The sequence below is a fragment of the Monodon monoceros genome, unplaced genomic scaffold (assembly GCF_005190385.1).
Source record: "Monodon monoceros isolate NGI ecotype Baffin Bay Population unplaced genomic scaffold, NGI_Narwhal_1 Super_Scaffold_1, whole genome shotgun sequence".
In the NCBI taxonomy this organism is placed as follows: Eukaryota; Metazoa; Chordata; class Mammalia; order Artiodactyla; family Monodontidae; genus Monodon; species Monodon monoceros.
Window position 1 is genome coordinate 39425157 of NW_021703765.1, and position 12977 is coordinate 39438133.

Genomic DNA, 12977 nt, shown 5'->3' on the forward strand with positions numbered 1-12977 from the left:
TTAATGTGCAGGTTTTGTGTGAGATAAAATTTTAATTCCTTGGGTAAATACCAAGGAGCACAATTGCTGGATCATACGATGAATATGTTTAGTTTCGGAAGAAAAAGCAAAACTACCTTCCAAAGTGGCAGTACTGTTTTGCATCCTACCAGCAATGCATGAAGGTTTCTGTTGCTTCACATCCTCTCCAGCATTTAGTGTTGTCAGTGTTCCAGATTTTGACCATTTTAATAGGTGTGTAGTGATACTATTGCTTTAATTTGCATTTCCCCAATGATATACGATGTGGAGCATCTTTTCATATGCCTGTTTGCCATCTGTATATCTCCTTAGGTGAGGTGTCTCTTAAGGTCTCTGGCCCATATTTTAATCAGGTTGTTTTCTTATTGTTGAGCTTCAGTGTTCTTTGTAGGTTTTGGATAACTGTCCTTTTACAGATGTGTCTTTTGCAAAGATTTTCTTTCAGTCTGTGGCTTATCTTCACTCCCCAGTATTTTAAGACCAAAGCCTTTGTAGTAAAAGGAAAACTACAGTCTGAAGTGCCAACTCTGTAGAGAACCTTTCTTAGATGCTGTGAAGGAAAAGGTGGAAGGCTATATGTTGATTCCTATCTCAGTCTAGCTTGAAGGAAAATGCATATTAACATGAAAAGAAAAGTAGAGAGCAATTGTGGTGTTTAATTCTGTGTCCAGTGCCGTTGGCTATTAAGGGTTCACAGTGGAGGGAAAGATTGAAGTTGACTGAGGTAGAAGTGGGAATCTTTGTGGAAATTGAACTTAATCTGATTGACCTTGAAAGCTAGTTAGTTCTTCAAGAGATAGGTGAGAAATGACACTCCATCTGAGAAACATAATTCAGTGTTACAAAACTTTCAGTTTATATCATAGAAGAAAAAAACTTTGATTATGCTCTAGATTTAGATCCTGAATATTCTCAGATCTGTGATGGGTTTTCTTTACCTTGAGTGACTAGGACCATAAATCCTTCGTGGTTCCATAGTGGTACTTTTAGTAGCAGATGGCTTGCTCCTGTGTCTCACATCATATCTAAAAAGAATAGATTAGCCCAGCATATTTGCATCCAGATAAGTGTATTATAACACTTTAAAATATTGCACATGCCATTTAAAAAGCATATATAGTATATTTTTCAAACTTAGGGAATATTTTCCTTATATTTGATTAGGTAATTCCACCTTGTTAATGATCTGAACTATAAAAATATGCCTTTTTTTCACTTTTAATGTCAGTGACCTATTCTAGTTTTGTTATCCCTCCTGTGACTATGTAGTAATAATATATTAGTGCAATCCTCAAAGCGTGCAACACATGTTATCATTGTATGGAGGCATTTTTGAACGCTGATGATTTAAAATTTCCCATTTTAAATGCTTTCAAAAGCATTAGACTATGTTGATAGATTTGAAGATAGCTGCTCTTGTTTACAGAATTGTTTTCTATTTAGCTGGGGCCACCTGGGTATCTAAGTCATCATATGTGAAATTTGGGCTATTAATTTGACCTTGTAATGATTGATTTCTGTACTAGTCCAGGCTCCATTGCAAATGATCTAAATTTAGATTTAAGCAAAAATATAAAGTGGGGAGATGGAGAGGATATAGTATCACACAGCTGAAAGGTCCATGGGTTAATTTAATTTCAGGCACAGTTGAATCTAGATGCTCAAATGATGTTATCAGGTCTATTTCTATTCTGCTTAGCTCTGCTGGATTCAACTTGATTTTAGTTACAGGCACACTTTCTTCACTTGGAGGTGAAGTCAAGGCACTCATGCCTAGGGGAGAGGAGGTTGTTGCCCATAGGATTGGCACTTTGACCTGGCAAAGCAGGGGCTGATTCTGAAAGGAACAGGTGCTGGGCTAACAAACAAGTAAAAGCTACCACAGCAGGACCAATGGTTGGTCTTGGACACAATTACCAAAGTTTGTGAAAATTGTCTTGGTTGGCATTCATCTTCTCTTGTACATTACAAAGCACTAAGCTTAACAAATGGCTAGGAGGAAACCTAGTTGCTTTTTTCTAAACCAAAATCAGATGCCATCTTTCAACTCATAGACAAATTATAAACTGATTTTAAAGCATGTTTTCCTAGCAGTCCTAGTATCAGTATTTTCTATAGTCCTTGTTGGGCAAATCAATTAAATATACCTACCCCTCAGTTTCCTTATCTGTTTCAAGAATACTGATGCAGTTAGACTGACTAAGCTCTGAGGTCATTTCTAGTTCAAAGAATATGTGATTCAGTGATTCTTTTACAAAACTGAGTACAGGTTGGTTTTTTTTTTGGAATATGTATATTGAATGGAAACAGTAATTGCTCTCAAAAAGCTAAATTCAATAAATCTGCAGTCATAGAAATGTACTCTGTGGCTATTAAGCACTTGAAATGTGACTGATGTGACTGAGAAAATGAATTTTTAATTTGATTTCATTTAAGCTAATTTTGATTTAAATTAAAATAGCCACAGCTCTAGAATTATCAACTTATTTAAACCAGATTTTTGAGAAATGATTGACATTAAAGATAAAACAAAATTTATAAGCTTGTGCAAGGAATTTCAAAGCAGCAATTTCCCATTTTCTTTTCAGTCCCCTGCACATAGCTATTCAAGCTACGACTCGGGCAAAAATGAGAGTGTAGACCGAGGTGCTGAGGACCTGTCCCTAAACAGGGGAGATGAGGATGAAGATGACCACGATGACCACGAAGATTCTGAGAAAGTTAACGAGACAGATGGCGTTGAGGCCGAGCGGCTGAAAGCTTTTAATGTGAGTCCTGCCACCCTACCATTATGGCTGAATTTTTACCACTTCACTTTCATGTTGTTGCTTGTTGGTAACTGTGGCTACTTTAGAGACATGTTTGTTTAATTTACAGAAGGATTTAAAAAGTACATGAAACACTCTTAGCCAACCAGACACCAGAATGGCTGTGTTTTGTTTAGAATTTTAAAGCCAAACGTGAGCTGAAAACTGCACTTGTGCTGTGTGAGTATGCATGTTTACCTAGCGGATGAAGGGAGCCTCAGCTTATCCCTCGGAAGCGTCTGCCCGTCATCCGTTATTTTCTTTGCTTTCCCAGCTTATCTAATTATGCATGAAAAAAGAGTCAATTGTTTGTTTTCCGAGATTAGTATACTGTGCAGTGTAGCAATGTAAACAGTCACATTATTAATAGAGAATTTTATGGGGTGCTCAATCGTCACAGTCTACTGTTATTTCTTGATTTTTTTCTACGCAATAGTCTATACTTTTCTGTCTGTCTGTCTGTCTGCCTTTCTCTCTCTCTTTCTCTCTCTGTTTTTTAACCCAACCATTTAGAAAGTCTGTAAAGGGTGTTTGCTTAAAATTTCTGGCTTTCCATTGCAAAGTTCTCCAGTGCATAAACCAGACAAGACTATTTTCCTATCAGTAATCAAGACAGGAAGCTAGGAACAGCAGAGAGCAGCCCTCCAAACCCTTCTCCTCTGTCTCCCTCTTGCCAACAGATGTTTGTCAGGCTGTTTGTAGATGAAAACTTGGACCGAATGGTCCCAATCTCTAAGCAGCCCAAAGAAAAGATCCAGGCTATCATTGACTCATGCAGGCGACAATTCCCTGAGTATCAAGAGCGTGCCCGAAAACGCATACGTACTTACCTCAAGTCCTGCAGGCGGATGAAAAGAAGTGGTTTTGAGATGGTGAGTTTTGAATTAAAACACAGCCCTAGATTCCATCCAAATCCCACATGTAACCATGACACAATTTTTTTTTTCATCTTAGTGTCTTTTTAATTTTTTCCATAACGTCAGGTCCAAGGGGTTTTTGTTTGCCTGTTTGTTTTTTCTCCTTTTCATCTTCCTGAAGTATTTATCCCCTTTGTTGATTCAATAAGACATACCTTGTGAGACCAGTGCTCACAAGCCTAGGTACCATGTCCTAGGAAATGAGGGTCATGTGAGTGAACAGCAGTGAGAGCCAGCATCTCATTCTTGTGTGTTTCCTTTCTGTTACTGCTAAAGCAGATCTAAGGTTATTCAAGTCTTGAACTGAAGCACCAGTGGTTGCTTTAGACGGCCTGTGAGAATGGCTTTCTCTGGGACAAAAGGAAATGGATGGATCCATCTAAGTAATACTATTTTCATACAAACAGTTAACAAATAGCAGGCCTTGAAAATAAAGGTCAGGGAATGAAAATCCTTGTGTGAAAAATAAGGCTTTTGTGTACTCGGTATATTTGTGTACTTGTCTTGTGGATGGTTAACATGAGCGTTTAGATTCAGCTGGGCTTTTTATAGATGGATGATATTATGCCAGTGTTAGATATTTATGGGTGGAAATTAGACAGTGTTATTTGACCTTTATTCTATCTTACCTTGATGGAATTGTTATACTAGAAGTCGTTTTTACAATGTATTTTAAAACTTTCTTTATATTTTTATGTATTTGAGTGGACATGTATTAGAAATTTTCTGAAACTGTTTTCATTGTACTTTTGAGAAGGCTCCATAAAAACCAAGACTCTTCGTGCTTGTGATCAGTGCCTCCAATTTATTAGGTGTGATGGAACAGGAGTTGGTATAGATATAGGAGAGGTTTCAGAGTATGCCAATAGGAGAAATAGTTTTCCAGATATAAATGAAATGAATAACAAGTAATACCTCCTATATTATCTATTTTTCTACAATGGCTTCTAAAAATATCTTTGATATTTTTAAAAGAAAAACGACTGTTTCTTATAGAGAGGCAGTCTGCCAAGATGGTCACTAACACAAGGCTCGGTCCCTGGAGAGCTTGGTCTGGAGTTCTGGGTCCACCGGTTTGTAGCTATGTGACCCAGGCAAGGTGCTTCAACTTGCTGAGCTCAAGTCCCTCCTCTGGAAATGAGAGTAATTCCTAATTTATAGTGCTGACAGGATTATATAAATTGTCATGTAAAGCTCGACAAGTCATTTTTGACACATAGTAACCACTCAGTAAATCTGAACTCTGAAAATATAATCAACCAAATATTATTTAATCCATCGTCTGAAAAAAGCTACCCAAAATATTTGTATTATAAAATCACAGAGCACTACATTTAAGAATTTGCTTACTTCTTAGAATAACTATATTGAAGTTGGAGTTTGTTGTACCTAAATTACTTTAAAATAAAATAGCATAGCTGTGCCTGATGAAATTAAATTATGACAGTTGAGGTGGTATGGTATAAGAGAGGAGAGATTGCTTGAAGAAAATACAGCTACTTCCCCCATTATTGAATTCTTTAAAAGTTATTGTCACCCAATAGGAGAAAGATGACAGACAAAAAGGATATCTAACCAGGAATAAAAGCCCAGAATCCTGACTTTGACATCAGTTCATCATCAAATTGGCAGTTGTTGTAAAATTCCAGTAGAAACTAAGTATGTCTCATTCAGTGCACAATGCACAATATATACTTTCCTCTTTCAGTAACAATAAAGATAATAATGTTATATACCATGATTTTATTTTACTAGCATCTGGCACTACTATTTCTTCTAAATCTTTTAATGTTATTTAGAGTTTCTTTTCTTTGGCAAAATTTATCTTATTTTCCATTTATTAATAATTCTTTAAAAGAAAAAAATCATTGTCATGTAGAATTCTTAATTTCTCAAAGATGTATTTGAGATAATCACAGGTTTTTTATTAGTTATATTTATTTACCAAATATGAACATCTGTTTGATGTAAACTTTGTTCTATGCATAGAGAAAGACAAAAAGTTAATATAAAATCAAGATTAGTTAGGTTTACAAACTAATCTTGAAGGAAATAATGCTGTAAAGAAATGCTATTGTATTTCATATTTAATAATTTTCATTTGTTCATTTTTTATTCACTTATTCAATATATGTATAATGTGCATAACATCATGCAAAGTAATGAGAAATACAAAAGATGCCTGACTTGTTAATTAAGAAAAGTTAACATGTTCCCTGATCATCATGATTCTTTGAGATTACAAGTTGTGGGAAGTGAAGTGCTTAAGTAATAATATAAGGCCTAATATAAAGAAATGTTAAATGAACAACACAGATGAAAATTGATATTGTAGTTTAGCCCATTTTTAAAAAATACATTGCTCAGTAATGCACTATTGGAATAAAAATTAAATCTGCCATCTAGTTAACACTTGGAATTTTGATTGGCTTTATGTATCACTTCATTGTCATGCAGCATGTCATCATTTTGAACACTCATCCTTACCTGGAACAAATAGGAAAAGGCATGACTAGGGCAGATAGTAATTAACTAAATATTGTACATTAATATTTTTTTGCCTTTATAATTTAAAATCTTAAAATAAGATAATATCCATGGTTTTAAAAAATTGAAACATTAAAAAATATTTTCTTATATTGTTTTTGCTGTAGGTAGACATGAAGAAAATGTATCATTTTTAATATATGATTATCTTTACATGCCAATTATTTTGTAGTACTTAGTAAGTCAACAAAGCAACCTAGAGAAGTTTTTAATATATTTGTAAAGTAGAACTGTAGGAGTATTTGATAGGGGACTCCATATTATAAAATGAAAGTGGCATTCAGCAAGTTTAGCTCATCCAGTTACTTAGGATCTCTAATCCAGCAGACTCTTTAAGTAAAGCAAAACGCAAAATATTGAATTATGTGTTCCCTACTGACTTTGATTAAGAAATTCAAAGGGATATTCCCATAGAAGTGGTTTATCACAACTTATATTAGTATTATACTTGACAGTGTTGACATTCACTCTAATTTTCTGCTGCTAATACAAAGTCTATTCATGTTTAATTAGTCTACACTATCCCTTAAGAATTTACAACACAAGTACTTTTCATTGACTTCACTGAATGCATACAAATATTAGAGTATATATTTATGCATTCTTATTTCACTGAAATTATTAAGACCCCAAAGGTCTTAATTGCTGAAGTAGCCGAAATGTTTATGTCATTGCTCCAGTCTCTATAATGCATGAAGTTAAATAACCATATTATGATACTTTGCTACACACTTTCACTAATTCAGTGTTCCCAATCATCTCAAATCATAAATTCTTCAGTGTTGAACATAAAAGGATATGTTTTATGAAAAATAAATCCAGTAAGTTTGATACAGAGTACTGTCTTAGTTTTCATTAGATTTTAAGAACCAATGAGTTAAGCAGCCCTTGTATTAATCCTTAGACAAATATATCAAATCATTATTGATTCTATTATGCAGCTTTGACTCTCAAATTACTTCAGCTAATTTTCTGAAGAATATTTGTTGATTGTTTCAGAAAAGAAATGTATTTCTCCAAGGTGTCCTGATCTTAAATTCAAGAACACCTATAATAGATAAAGCCATAAAAAGAAAGCTTTATAAACAAGGTGAGGTTACCCCATACCTAAGTATTATTTGTGTTATGTGATGTGATTCTCTTTTTATTTTCTGAGTTTGCATTGTTTAGAGATTCTTTCACCATGCTGCATATATTTAGATGTATTTTTATAGAACTCAAATGAAAATATTTGGGGGAGATAGTCTAAGAGACTTTCTGTCCATCCTTCCTCCTGTATCTCATATCTTGACACTATATCAAGTTAGATCAAGTGGCCTAGATATTTGAATTCAATAAACTCAGCCACTTGAAAAATTACCTATTAATTTGCTTTTTAATATTATTTATTTGACTATATTTGTTTGAAGAATTAAATCTCATGCTTTTTTTTTTTTTTTTTTTTGCGGTATGCGGGCCTCTCACTGTTGTGGCCTCTCCCGTGGCGGAGCACAGGCTCCGGACGCGCAGGCTCAGCGGCCATGGCTCACGGGCCCAGCCGCGTGGCGTGTGGGATCTTCCCGGACCGGGGCACGAACCCGTGTCCCCTGCATTGGCAGGCAACTCTCAACCACTGCGCCACCAGGGAAGCCCCCTCATGCTATTTTTTGTAAAATTTGCCAGGGACATTGTCCACTAGGCTTCTTAATGTCCACTATAAATGATCTCATTTCGGAACCCTCTTTTAGCATGTAATGAAAAAAAATGTGTTTCTTCTTCTGAAATAGAGTGCTTTTATGTTTTCTCATCATTAACTTACTACGTTCACTTTTGTGGCTGTCAGGAAGTTTAGAGCCAAAAAACTTTCTAAGGTCCCAATTATCTGTTTTTTTAATTTGTTTTAGCTTACATATTTCCTTGGTAGCTCTGATATCTATTTGGGGGGAAAAGAGATATAAATTTAAAAACAAATGTGTAAATAATCTAATTATGGAAACACCATACTTTCATACCACCTTCTAAGTTTTGGGTTTTTTTTTTTGCGGTACACGGGCCTCTCACTGTTGGGGCCTCTCCCTTTGCGGAGCACAGGCTCCAGACGCACAGGCTCAGCGGCCATGGCTCACGGGCCCAGCCGCTCCGCGGCATGTGGGATCTTCCCGGACCGGGGCACGAACCCACGTCCCCTGCATCAGCAGGCGGACTCTCAACCACTGCGCCACCAGGGAAGCCCCTAAGATCTTTATTCGTAGTATTTCTTTTTAATTACATCCTATAATACCCTCCTCAGTAATTTTGATATCTGACCTTCTTATTTCACAGTTCTTTCATTAGAAAATAAATGGTTAATGTTTAGGAAATGGTACATTTTTGAGGGAATTTGACTACTTAACATCCTTTGCCTCTACTTGTCTGATGCAGACTAAAGTAGAGAGATCAGAATTCGTCTTCAATTCACAGCTTTCATAGATATCATAGGCATTGCAAAAGCTACAGTGACACTATTCATTCTTTAGCAAATAGAGCTATTATAAAAAATGAATTAAAGTGCTTCTTTAAACTAAAAATGGGAGCGGAAATATACTGAGCCCTTCATACAAGATCTTGGTTTAAAACTTTATACCTGCGCAACCATTATTATTCACAATATTCTTCATGCATCGTGAGCACAACTGTACAGATTTCTCTCTTTGTGACCAGTTAACTTAATTGATGCTAATTAGTTTGAATTCCCCACCTGCTATTTGTACGAATTTTTGCCCTCTCTTTTATAAATGTCATCTACCATCCCCCAGGATACGTTCATACCATCCTCTAAGTTCTTTATTCATAGTATTTCTTTTTAATTACATCCTATAATACCTTTCTTAATAATTTTGATAGCTAATCTGCACTCACATTTCTTTAACTTTCTCAGTTTCAGTGGTCTGTATCACTCTAGCCATTATTAGCATAGATATTTCTTAGTCTTTACTTTCACTCAAAGAGCTTGCACAAGCTATATTAAAATTTTTCACAGTCACCTACAATTTTTCAAGTATCCCCTGCTGCCTTTACAGAGGAAGTGTCCTGGTCTTACTGCTCTGGATAACGCTTCACTTCTGCTCCCCTGTCATTTCACCTCCTTCAGAACATGGCTTCTTCGACCATCCCAATGGTCATATTTTCAGTTTTCCCTTTTCACTGAGTTTTCCCTTTTCTTCTCTTCTGCCTTATAAAAAGTGTCCAAATTCAAAAAAAAAATTAACCTCATAACTTCTGTAATCTTTCTTTGAGGACTCAATGCATCCATCTTTCTTTGCCATGTTTACTGAAATATTTTATACACACAGATTACACCTGTTACCACCAACGCCCACCAAATCCCTTAAATTCAGACTCTGGTTCTTACCACTATATTGAATTAGTTCTTATGAAGATCACATGACTACCTTTGCACCAAATCCAAAAATTGCATCCCCAACTATAAATCACCCCATTTTCTTAAGATTCTATTTTCTATTTCTATTCATGTACCTTTTTCTTGATTTGGGGCTTTTCTTAAGATTCTTTGCTTGGCCATGTACCGCATATTACCCTCTCCACAGCTGCAGAGGTCTACTCCTGTATACAGTACTCTTAGATCCCAGTCATATACAAAGCCTTGGTATTTCATTCCACATTCTAGTCAGATGCTAGGCAAATGTGTTGTTATATCCTCACTGAATTCTCTGCATTCTCTATCACCCATTCTCTCCACTGATCTTCCACCTCATCTACCAAATCAACAGTAAATTCCTCTTGACTTATCTATTTCCAGCAATCGCACCACTGTTGTCATGTACACCAGTGTTCATAAACTTGGAAAGAGATTTGACTCTCCTTATACTCCTGACTTGCATTCTACCACTGGCTAAATTCTGTTTATTTTTCCTTTGCTGTCTTTCCCAAATCAGTCCCATAAGTTTGAACTTTATCAGGTATCATTTTAGTTCTAACCTTTCAAATCTCATACCTATACCCTTGCATAATCCTTCTAACTCAACTACGTACGTCCATCTTATACTACCCTCTAATTCATAAGCAGAGAAAGAACTAGGATTTGCACCTGAAAATTATGAAATTTGGGACCTTTTTTTCAAAAGAAAAGTAATATAAAATTATGAGCACAAAGTTAGGTAGAAGGACGAATATCGGCAGTTAGAAAAAAGCCACACATAATATTTTTTTTAAAAAAGAGAAATCTTGAAGACTCAAATATTTTTCTTCAGAAAAAGAAGAAATACTAGAATACTTACAACATCCAGTAACTCCAGTAGTCCCATCCAGTTGAAGAACCCTGGTGCCTGGACTTCATTGGCTTTATTATAAATCTGCCTTTGCTCCTGGAGTAGTCTTCCTCAATTCTGGCTTTGATACTGTCAAACTTTTGTCATCTCAGGACAAATTCTAAATTTCTTACTATAGTGTGTTACAGTATGCCCTTTTGAAACTGAGACACCTAGGTTCAATTCCTGTACAATTTTATGTGATGTTTCTGAGTCTCCATTTTTCTAAAGGAGAGGGCTCTCGAGGTATTACATGTGATAATGTAAATAAAATGTTTAGCATATAATCTGGCCCCTTTCTACCCTTTCTTCTAATACGCTCAGTTATTTCCTTTAATGTCTCAGTTATCACAGGGAACTGCTACTCTTTCTCTCAGTGTGTGCTCTCTTGGTTCACTGATTTTTCCTGACTCAGGGTTCATGGGTACTATTCTCTCTTTATTTACTAAATTATTTTATTTACTAAAATTGAAGAGTAACTAAAGTGTAAAGAATACAACCATCATTGCTTTCAGAGTTACTCATCAGTGGATCTTTTAGTTTAAGCAAAATGTTGACCTGAGTCTCATGGAATACCCCCTCACACACCCCACTCACCTTCCCTCTACAAATACATACAAACCCTGAGTAAAATATAACAATTTTGAAATACCTATATAAGCTCAAAAGAAAGAAAAGGAAATTCCCAGGCCTTGAAATTAATAGCAAACTCATAGCCAGAATTGTAAGCCCTTAATTTGATAGGGTTACAGAGTAGGAAGATAGAAAAAGTGAATTTAAGCCCAAACAGATCAGGGCTGGGATTTGAATGCCAATTCAAGTTCAGGAGATGGGGATTTGGGTTTGTGACTAGGCAGGAACATGAACTGAGAACCGTATAAAAAGCTGGGACCCTGGAAAGGACTACTCTTCCATTAAAGGGGAATTGGAAGCATCAAATTACAACTTCAAAAAATGAAATGACAGGCATTATAAACATTGAAACTAAAACCTTACTAGATGGGTTAAATAGCAGATAAGATGATTCAACCAAAGAGAAAATTGATACACTGGAACTGTGGAAATTACTCACAGACAGAAAAAAGAGAAGTGGAATTTGATAAAGAAGTTAACTTGGGGACTAGAGTGATATAGATCTAATAGGCATTCCAAAGGAGGAATTAGAGAGAATGAGGACAATATTCAAGCAAAAAAGGAGGAAGAATTTTTCAGAATTGACTAGACCATGAATACTAAGAACAGAGAAACAGACCATCCCTGAGCAGCACAAATAAAAACAAAGTCACACCTATGTACATCAAGGCAAAACGGCAGCAGACCCAAGAAATTCTTAAATGTCACCAGAAAGAAACAAGAAATTATCTAAAACAGGAAAGACTGAACATAATACTTGTCCTCAAAATAGATGTCGGAAGACAATCTTCAAAATACTGAGAAAAAAGTCTTCAAAATTTTTTAGAGAAACTACTTTTAGTCTACAAATCAATGCCTAGCTAAACTCTACCTCCAGAGTGAGGAAGAAAAATACTTCAGACAACTACTGAAATTACCACTGACAAGCTGTTTCTGGGAAGAACTAAAATGTACTCTAAGAAAAAGGAAACAACCCAGAAGGAGACACTGGAAAATTAGCAGCATTGGTGAGCAAATCCGAAGAAAAGCTCCCTGATTTTAGTCAGTGGATCTTGGTTCTTAGCCATGTTTTATCAGCTGTTACTTGTGGACCTTGTATCTCTCGTAGTTCAGATTCCTCATGGGAAAAATGGAAACAAATAGCACTTCTACATGAAAACCAACAACACTTGAAATAACAAATATAAAAACTTCTGCATAGCATGGTACCTGGTCTCTGAGGAACAGGATAAAATGCAGTCGAATCTGAAATTGCATTCCACTGCTCCCTTTACTGGGAAACCCTTGCTGTCTCAATCTGTTGAACTCCTTGGAGGACTAAATCCAATACGCCTTTATCTATTTAATCATCACTTCTAGCTAACAGCAGCCTTAAATCTGTCTTTCTTCCATGTGCAAATTGTACTTTGTGGTACTTCTGTAGTTTTATTTTATCCTGTCTTATATTACTGTTATTTATATATGGGCCTTAGCTCCCTAATAAGAAGTTACGTTCCTTGACTACTCTGCTTCTTAACTTGTTCATTTCTGTATCATCCACTGTGTCTTATACAGTACAATTAGTTGCTCGTGAAATCTGCTCAGTCCGTGTTCAATTCAGTGGAATTAAAATTGTTGAATGAAGGATGAGTGAATGAGTGGACATTCATACTAATGTGTTACTTTGTAGTAAAATTAGTGGGGAGGTAAGCTAGTGTTCATTGTGTGCTCTTTCACAGTATCCTGCAATTGGCATTTCAATTTTAAAAGCTACTGATAACTGAAAA

At 35.7% G+C, this 12977-nt stretch overlaps 1 protein-coding gene across 12 annotated transcripts in view; it reads left to right on the plus strand.

Moving 5' to 3' along the window:
* NOL4 (nucleolar protein 4) overlaps window positions 1–12977 on the plus strand; it is a 395149-nt gene that overhangs the window by 281128 nt on the left and 101044 nt on the right. For 6 of the 12 annotated variants that reach the window (XM_029226153.1, XM_029226084.1, XM_029226112.1 and 3 more), the window contains 2 exons: window positions 2610–2789; window positions 3509–3700. In XM_029226153.1, the coding sequence (XP_029081986.1) occupies window positions 2610–2789; window positions 3509–3700 (372 nt within the window). The remainder of the gene's footprint in view (window positions 1–2609; window positions 2790–3508; window positions 3701–12977) is intronic. The other 6 variants (XM_029226147.1, XM_029226091.1, XM_029226097.1 and 3 more) reach the window with 1 other exon arrangement.